The sequence below is a fragment of the Ananas comosus genome, linkage group 16 (genome assembly GCF_001540865.1).
Source record: "Ananas comosus cultivar F153 linkage group 16, ASM154086v1, whole genome shotgun sequence".
Lineage (NCBI taxonomy): Eukaryota > Viridiplantae > Streptophyta > Magnoliopsida > Poales > Bromeliaceae > Ananas > Ananas comosus.
Window position 1 is genome coordinate 9,501,251 of NC_033636.1, and position 12,834 is coordinate 9,514,084.

The 12,834-nt window shown below is 37.6% G+C and overlaps 1 protein-coding gene across 1 annotated transcript; it reads right to left on the minus strand.

Moving 5' to 3' along the window:
• On the minus strand, positions 4,069-10,806 carry LOC109722071 (cellulose synthase A catalytic subunit 4 [UDP-forming]). The gene is made up of 13 exons (XM_020249955.1): positions 10,461-10,806; positions 9,601-9,671; positions 9,397-9,448; positions 9,149-9,284; positions 8,705-8,971; positions 8,061-8,406; positions 7,767-7,904; positions 7,041-7,166; positions 6,716-6,928; positions 6,374-6,632; positions 6,097-6,296; positions 5,295-5,648; positions 4,069-4,946 (listed from the first exon to the last, which is right to left on the minus strand). Exons 1-13 carry the CDS (start codon positions 10,651-10,653, stop codon positions 4,362-4,364), a joined length of 2,940 nt encoding a protein of 979 aa, XP_020105544.1. The 5' UTR covers positions 10,654-10,806; the 3' UTR covers positions 4,069-4,361.

The window sequence follows — 12,834 nt, forward strand, 5'->3', positions numbered from 1 at the left end:
TTTTTTTTTTTTTTTTTGAGAGAGAAAGGTAGAATGCTATTAATTTTATTTATTTTTTTAAAAATAAATTTAGTTGGAAATATTAAGTAACTAAATTTTGAATTTGAAATTTCGAGTATCAATCATTAAGTCTATTGTCACTTGCGCTAGGGCGGTTGGTGTTCCACCAGTGCTGTTAAGTGAAGTCTTCAAAGGATTTTTCATTGACATAACATGAGCAAGAGATCTAGTTTTGACGCCCTTTCTTTTTTAGGATTTAATCTTTGAGTCCCATCGAATAGTAAATTTTATAAATTTAAGGGACAAAAATAGATGACAAATAATATATATATAGAGTCCGGCTACTATACTATTATCAGTATGATCATTCTCGTACCCATTAGTTGTTTTCGATGATAGAGTTTTCGAATCGACGATCCGCACCGTCAAACATTATCTAGAGTATTTAAAACTTCTAGAAATCAAATTTCATAATTTTTCGACATTATTTACCTTATGATCAAAAGGTCACAAAATTGATAATTTTTAACGGCCGGTATGGAATACTTACTAGTTTAACGGTATAAACGAATCGGAATCGGTTAAACTTTTAATAGAAAATTTTATTCACTACTTAGTTAAAAATCAATAACTTCGATTTTAAATTGAAGGATCCGATTATTCATTTTTAAAATGTCGTTCGATTAAAACCGTTCATTTATACCTGCTTGATGGACTTTATTATGATTTCGAAAAATTACGAAATTTATTTTTTAGAAGTTTCAAATACTTTAGATCTTATTTAACGGACTGAATCGTCGATTTGGAAGTCCCATCATCGAAAACAACTTATGAGTACGAAGGACCTAATACTCATAAGAGTTTAGTAGCCATACTATATATTATTATAATATATATATATTATTATATATTATATATATATATATATATAGAATTAGCTACTATTATAATATTTTAGTTCCATTGTTATTTTTTTTATATAATTTTTTTTGTCTAGAAATGTAGTAGGTGGTGTTGTTTGGAGTTTGAAGCCTTCAATAGTACTATCAATTTTTGGAGCTATTTCTTGATTATATTTCGCCTAGGCAAATTATACTATTTAATTAATCACTTACTTGATCTTCTAATATTATTCTAACTGTATATCTTTTCATCCAAAGATCAAAAATTTAATAATATTAATAATTTGGCTGTATTATCGGAATGTAGTTTACGCTCAAGTTGTTTATTGAAGTATGTTGAAAATGATTACAGTTAAAAGAGAAGCCGCGGTAGCAATACTAAACGGCATTTGATCCATGACTGGGAGTTTTGAAGTGTAAGGTACTTCACCTCCGCATACAAGCTATAAAAGAACGAGTCTCAAGAGAAAAAAAAAAAAAATGGTGACGAACAAATTTCTAAGGAACCAACATATAATAGCTGTAATTTTTTAAAATAAATCTGAAAATAAGAGTAACAAATGAAGCCAAAAAAAAATAATCTGTCTGAACAATGAAATAACATATTATATGTTAAATCGTAATATATATATATTAATATATATTATATATATATATTAATATATATATATATATATATGAGAGAGAAGAGAAGAGAGAAGAGAGAGAGATAGAGAGAGAAAATTATGTTACTATACTCAATTATAGTATTAAAGCCCTTGATATTATGAGTTTTTTGGCGTTAGATGAAAAAATATACTGTTAGGATGATAGTGGTCCACCGATTGATTAAATGATAGTAGTCCCCTAAGGTTGAGTGGGTGGTTGGTTTATAGTATAATTAACGGATAGAGATGATCAAAATAAATTTAACGGTAGAAACTCCAATAGTACAAGCTTGGTACTTCATAGTATTATATCCGGAATATATTAATATATATATAATATAATAATTATAATTATATATAATATATCAGTATTTATTATCACCCGTAATGATATAGTTGAGGATTAAATCATCATTTACTATTTATATATTGTACAGATTCGCATGTTGATTTTAATTTTATTTTGGGCATAAAACTTTTTTTTTTAAAAAAAATTTACATTAGTCAAAGTAGTTACATCCTATTAGGTGTAAAGGGTATTTTTTTTGCATTTAGCCCCCTAGTAAATTTTTATTTTAAAAATAGCCCTATCAAAATTTAATTTGCAAAAATGGCCCTGCACCTGCCACGCAGGCGCCACGTCAGCGCCACGCGGGCTGGGCATGGGCCAGTGTATTAAGTTAAACACGGTGAACCATTCACCGTGTTCAAACACGGTGAATGGTTCACCGTGTTTAGTACGTATTTTTTTCTAGAAGAATAGGGAGTTAGGGATGTTAATGGGGTATGGATATCCAAAATATTATTCGAACCTAAACCCGAATAAATTATATATATACATAACTTATTTTTATTTATTTATACAATATATAAAATATCTAATAATTTTTATTTCTTAGATCTTCATCAATCCAATGGTATAGATTTTTAAAATTATTAGATATTTTATACCGTTGGATTGGATGAAGATCTAAGAAATAAAAATTATTGGATATTTTATATATTGTATAAATATGTAAAAATAAATTATGTATATAAAATAATTTATTCGGGTTTAGGTTCGAATAATATTTTGAATATCCATACCCCATTAACATCCCTAACTCCCTATTCCTCTACAAAAAATACGTACTAAACACGGTGAATCATTCACCGTGTCTAAACACGGTGAATGATTCACCGTGTTTAACTTAACTACCGCCCCCAGCCCCGCCCGCGTGGACGTGGCGCTTGCGTGGCAGGAGTAGGGCCATTTTTGCAAATTAAATTTTGATAGGGCTACTTTTAAAATAAAAATTCTTCAGGAGCTAAATGCAAAAAAAGCCCGGTGTAAAATGCTAGAAACCACTCACACCCGGGGGACGGTCAACGGCGGGGATTCTATCATCACCAGGATCAAAGAGATCCCCGCAACCAACGGCTCAGATATTATCCTCCCCGAAACCCTAATCCTCAGAGCATCTTATACATAAATAAAAGGCCGCGGTGCGCTCACCAGTCGCGATCTCTTCCTCCTGTTCGCCGATCCTCTTCTTCGTGTTCTCATCGATCGTTTTTTTTTTTTGTTTGGGCAAATTTTTGGCGATTCTTTCTATGATGATTCCATTCCTCGCAGTATTTTCGAATTTTAACGATGTTGGGTTCGATTAGGGGAGGCGATGATGAATGCTCTGTGCTTTCCTAGAAGGTCTCGTTCGTCGTAATGGCTACTTTTTAGCCTTGCCGACCATCCTGATATATCACCACCCATATTCTGAGTCCCATCCCCTTTCTCCATAAACATTAACTTATATCAGGGTTCATTATGAATCGTATTTATGTTTTATCTTTTTTATCCTTTTTCAAATTCGTGCCGATGATTAGACAGAGTAAATGACAAGCATATGTCTGAAGCTCATGCTGTGTTGAGTAGATCTAATCTTCTCTATGAGGCTAAAAATTTCTCACTAATTGTGTATATATATATATATATATATATATATGTTTTAATTTTTTTTTTTTCTATTTGAGAATTTTTTGCATGATTTTAGCAAAATAGATAGATAAGGTCGCGTGATGACTAGTTGCATAGTTCAAATGAATTAGCCCTCTGAGGCTATGATTAAGAAAATAAAATAGTCTTTCGCTCCTATCTGATGACCTTATCACTGTCATTGTTACTCACTACTCAATACACTTTGTTGTTTCGCGTTCAATATATGCTATGAGTTTGCTTAAACAGATCAGAAAATATATTTTTTCCCCCCATCAATCAGTGTTTATTTATGATTTTTCGAAGTTTACGATGGCATTTTTCAATTTCTTTATGACTTTTTGGTGTGTAATTTTTACGTACTTGAGCGGGAGAGAGATGTAAGATTAAGGAGGCTCTTAGATTTGAAAGGATAAGAACTTTAAACCTCATATGAAGCGCAGAACCGAACAAATATGCAGATAATTTTAGAAGCATGAATGAGAATTTAACTCTCGGTAAAATGTCAACTCTGGTTTGCGAGCTTTTTAATATGTCTATACTTACATTACTAAAAGGAAGTTTGATCCTTGCGTAATCATTCCAATGCTTACAAACAATTTACATGTCGTATTCGAACCTTCAACAATAAACTTGTAAAAGGATTGAAACATGCGAAATAGAAACCACATAACCCAGACTAAATACAGTTTCTGATAAGAATAAGCTGATCATCACTTTGGTGTTCAATTGCTGCTCACTCAAAAACGCCCAAAATAAGAATTAGAAAAAAAAAAAGAAAAGGAGAAATCATATTATGCAGGTCTACTCGAGCAAGTTCATATCCATTGAAAATGAAGCTCAACAGTCAATGGACATGCAGCCCTCAGTTCCGCTACTATCTGAATTGCTTAAGAATGGATCGATCTTCACCCACAGCAGCGAAAAGACGGAGGCGAGCAACACAGACCAAAGCACGACGACGGTCGGAGTACGATTCTGCCTCCCCATGAGACCCTTGAGGAAGGGATAGAGATGAAGTATCACCCACAGCGCGAAGAACACTTTCCCAAAGAGCGGGCCCCATGTTTCGTACCCACTGTTTAGCGCATCGGAGAATCCAGCGACCACCCCTACTAGGTTGACGACGAGAATGGTCGTCGGGGGGATCAGCACTGTGGTCCACTTGAAAACATAAAGCTCACCAAATTCGGCATCGTCGGAGGCTTTCGCTGTGACGGTGAAATTTGTGTCCAGGCCGGCAACCATCTTGAGTATGCCTTGGAAGACGGCGAATAGATGGGCAGAGACGCCACCGATCACCCAGAATTGCTCGTTCCTCCACCAATCCTCGATCCCGACACCACTCCACCGCAGCTCGAGAACGCTTGTGAGGATGATCGAGATGAAAAGGCCAAGGAACCACACGCTTGCGAGGTTGGATAGCTGTCAAAAAGATGGCGCAAGATACGAAGCAGGAAATATTGTCAGTCATTTCAAAGAATGAGAGACTTGGACATCAGCAAAACTGTAGAGAGTCGTGAAATTTGCAGAGGCAAAGTGATTTAGCAACACAATTACTGGAGTGATAGTATTAGCAAAGTAGGATATGTTACCAATGCTGTGGGTGAATTGCATATAGACACTGAGTTTAGAGTACGTTTTGGAATATAGATGGATTGAACTTTGGTCACCAAGTTTTGTGTGTTTGGCTTTTGATATCACTAGTTAGGGCATTAAGCACTAATATTTTGACGCTTTTATTGGACTAAGGAGAGAAGAAAGTTGCATTACCGTCGGGATGATGAACTTTCCTGTCAGCAAGCATATGGCAGGCAAGGTACAGTATGCAACAAGAGGGAGGGAGGTGAAGGGATAGACGATGGTGTTAATGTAGGCTAATCTTTGGAGCCATTTCAGACGGCCACCTCCAAAGCCGTACCAAAGGGGGCAATGCCGACTCAGAAATATTTCGACAGAACCAAGAGCCCAGCGAAGGACCTGATGCAACCGATCTGAGAGGTTGATAGGTGCCGATCCTTTAAAAGCAGGCCTTGTTGGCATGCAGTATATCGATCTCCACCCGCGGCAGTGCATTTTGAATCCAGTTAATATATCTTCAGTTACAGATCCGTATATCCAGCCAATCTGTGAGACAATTATATGCCAGGGTTCAGAAAGAAGCTAGCAATAAAGAATACCAATATGTTCAGCGACAAGGATTATCCTGTATTGTAAGGTGGGAAGAACAAAAGGCTCTTTGAAACAAGTCGTACTCATTGCACCTTGAGAATGTACAACCAGATAAAAGATACAAAAGCAAAATTATTCATCAGAAAGTAAGAAGACACCTCAGAGTTAAATTCACAAATTAGGTAGGAAAACAATTGGACTCGCAACTCGCAGGTTGACTTCAGCCATTCATTAGGCCATTCATTTTCTGCTAATGTTTGTTTCATTGGTCATGGTTCGATATCAATGAGCGAAAAGTACCCTTATCGAGCTCTTGTACTTCGGTCATTGCATATTGAGCATAAAGCTGTTATCTGTTACAAAAATATAATTCGGCACTATAATAGATTGAGAAGAGACGCACCTCTTTCCCCCATTCGGTTTTCTCTTCGTACCCACAACTAATTACGTGAATAGCTTCATTAATCAGTGTTGCTGGATTTGCAGACTCGGGCATCCCTCCATTCTCCATTAGAGTAGATTCAATGAACACTGAGGACAACCCAAAAGTCTTTTCGAAGCTCGCCTGAGAGATTAGCATGGACCTCTCATATTCATCATAATCTGCGTAAGAATTAACATCATTTTTAAGCATTGTAAGCTCCTCATTGTAAAAACTACCTGACGTAAAGCATACTTACTGTCAATTTCTCGTAGGTTAAATATAGCAGCATCAAGATCTTCTCGTCTAGATTCCCTATAAATGTCATTCTGATCTTTTTGAACTTTCTTGGAGCCCCCACAGCAGCAGCAACAGCTGCAGCACCATGAACAAAAGGAAGACTTTGGAACAGCTGGCAAAGATGGTGGTCCGTAACCATAGAGTGCTTGCCTATTAAAAACACAACCAGTTCCCACATAAACAGGCCCTTGGATGCCGTCGAGTCCTTTCATGTTAACCTATACATGGCAAGTATGCAATAAAGAAATTAAAGAGAGAGAAGAAAGAGTCAAAAGGTGGGTGCAAATATTTTGTTACTTACGTCAAAGAAGACAATGTTCCTATTAGCATATCGATCACTGCGATCTATACCATCAAACCTCTGAGGGAACTGGACATAACAGACATCTCTACCTACTTCAGGATCCATCATGAAACACATCGCTTCGCGTACTGCTTTACTGTTATTGATGTAGTGATCGCAATCAAGGTTAAGAAAGTATGGAGCGTTTGTGAGAATTGCAGATACACGAACCTGCAATAAAAATAAAAAGAATAAAATAAATAGCCTGTAAGCCATGGTGAGGTGCATTACTAATTAGGAGAACTGAGAAAGAATTATTCGTCTGAAGAATAATTCTGTGTACCAATGCATTCATGGCACCAGCCTTCTTGTGGTGCTGATATCCGGGCCTTTTCTCTCTTGAAACATACACTAGTCGGGGAAGTTCATTTCCTTCCATGTCATGAGCACCACTATGACCAAGAAAAACCTGCAGGAAAAAAAAGCTTAACAATAACCCCATTCAAAAACATACATCTATGCAGCAGTGGGTTCGACTATAGCAGATCTAAATGATAATCATCTTTCTAAACGTCAGTGAAATAGATTACTTTACAAAAAATATCGATAGAATCATCAGTCAACAGAAGAACAGAAAACTCACAGGCATTTAAAGGAGCCAAATAGGCAACGATTTAATGATGTTGCCTCGAAAATATATGTAACTGAAGGGCTTAAATGGATCTAATTTTCCATAAAATTAGTGCTATGCACAACAAAGATCCTAACTATCTTGTCCCGGCTAGGCGGTCACTTTCGTTGTGAGATGTCCTCCAGGAACTAATATCATATGTCATAAATAGCAATTTGCCTACCATGGCACCTTAAGTAATGTCAAAACCCCGAAGAACAGAATATTGCAAATTGGATCACTCATATACCTAGAATAGGATATAAAAACAAAACTACATGATAAAATGTAGCATCACTGTTGTTCCTAAGTTTATTATATACTCTTTGTCACAATGGCATGAGTTCAATCAACTCAACACATGCATGTGATGATGGCCCAAACTTAAAAGAAATAAACCTGAATCATGCAGGGGTGGTCACGTGGATTATTCCCTGGCCATGGTGTTCCATCTTGCATAACCCATCCTTCCTCTGGTGTTTTCTGGGCCTTAGAAACTAAGGCATTTATCCTCACCTTGTACTCCTCATAGTCTCTCTGCGAAGAGACGTAGATATTAATGCTCTGCTCTTTAAGATCTATTTATCAATCTGTTTCTACCAATTTGGCCATATTTAGTTGCAAAGACTACTTCAGAAAAGCTCATTAGATAATTATGCAATACTTGGTAGAATTATAGCAGAAATAATTCACCTTCATAGCTCTGCGTTCTTTAACAAAAGACGGCTGCACTTTGTCCTTCAAGTAGTCAATTTTTTGTGAAAAGTAAAACTCAGGTGCTCGTGGTTCAATTGAGTACTTTTTACAGAATGGAACCCACTTCCTAGCGAATTCCGCAGTTTCAGCAAGCGTCTCAAAAGTAAGCATAGCAGAACCGTCATCAGATACGTAACAAGAAACTTTATTAACAGGATAATCCACAGCGAGGATTGAAAGGACAGTGTTTGCAGTAACCAGCGGTGGTTCTTTTAGGGGATCCACAGTACTGACAAAGAAGTCCACAGCAGCAAGTTCATTACCTTCAGCGTCTTTCTCGTATCTGGGAAGAAAAAAACTTTTAGAATGTTTCTTGCATATAGATAGCAATCTGTATTAGTCGTGTTTCGTTTCAAGTGAATTTTTCTGATGATAAATTAGACTTAACAGATTAAAAGCTTTCCAATAATGATATGATATAGTCTCTGAGTGAGAAACAAAACAAACCATCCTCACTTTAAACTTGCATTTTCACATATATCAGAAACAAGTGGGACCATCCTCACATCATTTCTATGGACAATCCCTTTATATATAAATACTTAAGCAAAATGCCATATTCAACAGTTCCAAATGCATACCTTGCAGATAATCTGTCAATATATGTCTCCCTATTGATAGGTGACCATTTGGGAAATTGATCCAACACCCAAGAGATTGCAAACCAGATCTCACAGATGATCGAGGTCAGCCACAGACCGTAAGCGCTGTCAACAGGATTGGTAATTCGATAATGAAAGAATAGCCCAAGGATAATTAATCTCATTATGATTACAGTCCTATACGGCGTGAGCTTATTAGGTGAGATGGGAATGATTGTCGAAAGTGGTTGCCAAGCTTCAGACGGCCTGCAATACAGTGTCAGGACATAGCAGCAGTTAATATCTACTAGAGAAATGACATGCAATAATACTGCTTCACATGGTAAGAGCTAGTAAAGTGTGAACAGAAAAATATTAAGATGACCACAACCAAAATTATCTGAAAGAAAAAAGTCAATTTCCGATAGCACCCTATGTCCTTACTCTTTTTCTTCCATTTGCTGCTCTACTGGAATTTGAGCCATTTCAGCCTTCTTTGTAGCTTTCTTTACATTCTTCTTGTCCTTCCAACTATCCACTCGATTCTTCCATATTGGGTTCCCCGTCTCATCATTTAATTCTTTAAACAAAAACACAGGAAAGTTAAGTAGTTACAACCTACAGTAGCTATAGAGAAAAAACTAAGAACTCTTGTTAAGAAAATACGTAGTGACCAGAACAAAAAGCCCTACCACTTCCAACTGCAGAGAGAGTGCTTAAGTTTCGAGCATGAAGTCCATTATCCTGTGCAAGTCAAAAGAACGGGAAAAGTTGTTTGAATATAGAAAATTTACAGGGCTATAACTCGAATGATCTGTGAGTGTCTAAAAATGTAACCAGTAAAAGATAAAATTTCCAAAGAAATATGTTAAGGTACAATAGCTGGCAAACTTCACCTCGTGAGCATTTAGGTGGCCTTCGAATGTTTGTCTTCCCCCAGAATTAACATCAGCTTTACTAGCTTTATCTGGAAAAAACCATTTGCAGTTATCAACATCATCAAGCAAGATCCTAGTTAGAAAATAAGAGAACTGTCGGGTCCTAAAGCCCAATATTGCTGATTGTAATAATGAAATTTAAGAGTCTAAATTATCTAAAACAGAGATGTTCGCTGACAAGTTCTTAAGAAGGGTGTTATCAATCATGATGTTAGACACAAGATATGTTTCTGCTCCCTAACTATAATATTGATTAATTAAGGTAAGAAATAACGAGAAAAACATATCTTGCTCGTTAAAGTGATTAAGTTCATTGAATAATTGTATCAGGTACGAAACAAAGCAGGGGACAGTAAATATGAACCAGAGATTGAGATAACTAACTTCCTTTCTTTCTCTGATAGAGGAAGCAAACCTTTTTTAAACATAAGTGTTTCAACATCTTTTTCCATTTTGAGTTTGTCAAGCTTATTTTTTGCAATCTTGCTTTAATAGGCAATCCTAATTTTAATTTTAATCTATCTTTTCTTCATTTCTTCACTACTCAGTAAAAAGACGCATAGAAGCACAAATACTCGTCTCACTCATAAGAGAAGCAATTCTCCTGGCTTAAGCTAGTTATCATCACAGCAGCTAAGGTAGTTTTGCTTATAGATTCATCACCACCAAATAACGTGATTTCTAAACTGATCGAGAGCATTGTTACACACAAGACATAGAGCGAAGCTACTAAAGTAACAAATTAAGATCACAAACGAGTAGATATGAGAGAGAGAGAGAGAGAGAGAGAGAGAGAGAGAGAGAGAGAGATAGAGGACCTAGGGCTTGCATATAGCGCTCCCCGCACCTGAAGCAACTCGAACGCCCCTCTCTGATCTCTTCATCCACACACGTCCTGCACAGCGGGTAGTTGCAGCCATGGCAAGCCACGAAGAGCTCCCCGTCGGAGCTCGCCGCGAACCCCACGGGCTCTCCGCACGCGTTGCAGAGGGGAGCCCCGGACTCCATCATCGTCCTCAACCCAAAGCCCTAACTCCCTTCCCCTTCCCCTCGTCCTCTTCCCCGTGCTTGCGGTGGTGGGAGGTGAAACCCTAACCCTAGGGGAGAGCATGGTCAGGGGCGGTGGTGTTTATGTAGAGGAGAGGAAGGGGTTGGGGCGTCGCGTCGGCGGGTGGAAGGAAGGAGAGAATGCAAGCAAAGGCCTCTTTCGACAGCGCCGGAGATGTCGATTTTGGTGCGAAGAGCGCGAGTTTGCGGGGATTCGAAGGGAAGTGGGATCGATCACAACTCACAGGTCGCAGGGTACGGAGCGAGGTCGTTGGACCGGGCCCACCTGGGCATCCAGATATTATTGGGTGCACCTAGTGTACTTGTCCACTCAAATTATTTTTAATGTGCGGGTGCCATACTATATATATTTGAAAAATTGAGTAATTTAAAATAAATTGTTATATTTATAACCGATAAGTGTCCATAATTCATAATACATTTTTTATATATATCTTTTCGATTTTTAAGGGAACATATCCCATAAATTAGCTTTTTCTAAAAATTTTTTGTATTTCTATGCACCAGGTGTAGGCAACTATTTCCAGTCATTGTTATTTTTTTTTTTACTTTTTTTGAAGGAACCGTAGAAGGGAAGTCGTAGCTAATAATACGACCTGAGCTGGTGAATAAGTAAGTGCACGTTTTCTTCATTTTGTAAAGTGTCAAACCAATTCATCAATATAGAAGCCCGTATCCTGTAGCAAAAATAACTGGGAACCTATCACGGGAAGCCACGTTCTAAAATTGTACGAATTTATACTACTCTGGTTGTAGGAGATAGACCATGATCAGCTTCTGCTTGGAGAGAGCCGTATATAATTTGGCGGGACGTGGCTCGCATTCGAACGAACACAAGTTTCCTTTTTCCGGATGCAAGTGTGAGACCTAGGTAGTCCTATATATGAAATATGATAGGACTAAACTCTTAATCCGATTTAAGCATTTTGAATGATGGTTAGGTCCAAAAGTTAAGAAAGTTAAGCATGTTAGGATGGGAGTAGTACTAGAATATGTGACCCTCTGGAAAGCTGGAGCGTCACAGATGGTATCAGAGTCAATTATCAGCAGGAAGTGCGAGATGAGTCTCGACTGAGCTATGATTGTACAGTGAAGAGAGCGAGACTCTCATACTGTTGACTATTGTGGGTAGAGCGCGGCTCTCCCATAAGATCGGTTTAGTCTAACGAGACGAGTCTCACATCGCCTGATATTTTTAAGTTTGAGCCTAACGGAAACGTCAAGGCTTAAAAAGAGGAGATTGTGAGATCCCAAGTAGCCATATATATGAGATATAATAGGGCTAAACTCTTAATCCGATTTAAGTATTTTGGATGATGGCTTAAGTTCAAAAAGTTAAAAGAGTTAAGTGTGTTCGGACGGGAGTAGTTCTAGAATAGATGATCCTTTTGGGAAGCTGGGGCGTCACAGCAAGAGGGCGGAGATTGCGAGCTTGGGCTCGATCTCAACTTCATCATAGTAGACGATGTAGTCGTGGTTACGCTCCACACACGAAATCCAATTCGGTGCTCACAACTCGTATGCCTCCGACCGCTCCCCATGCCCCATCTCTGATCCCGTCCATTGCCTCCAAATGTCTGCACTTTGCAGATCAACAAGGTAAGCGACTTCCGTACGACTGTCGTATCAGAGATTTAGCGAAGGGGTCTCAATTATTGCCCATAATTTTAGTTTAGAACTTGAACCTATAAAATTAAAATATGAAAGTGATAGGACATGATTTAGAAAGCAATCTTTAATTTTTTAGAAAAAAAAGAACACAAAAATAGCTAGACACAAATAATCAATTAATGTAACTTACCCATGCAAACACTCTGGGAAATGAATATGTACGATTGGAGCAAACACTGTTTCAGTTGAATTATGGGGCAAATCTCCTTTGGCAGTGTGCACTCAATGTTTTGTGTAATTTATAATACGAGCTTTGTGTTTCACTGCCAAAGATAACCTGCCCCGTAATGCAACTAAAACATACCGATTCGAACGCCTCAATAATCGTGCTCCAAGGAGTGTACGCATGTATATATAAGTGCATGCATGTGTACGTATTGTTTCTTCTAAGGAGTGATTTGTTGTGTTAGGTATTTATAGGGTCTCAGTGGTGTAGAGATCTAACCTCAATTT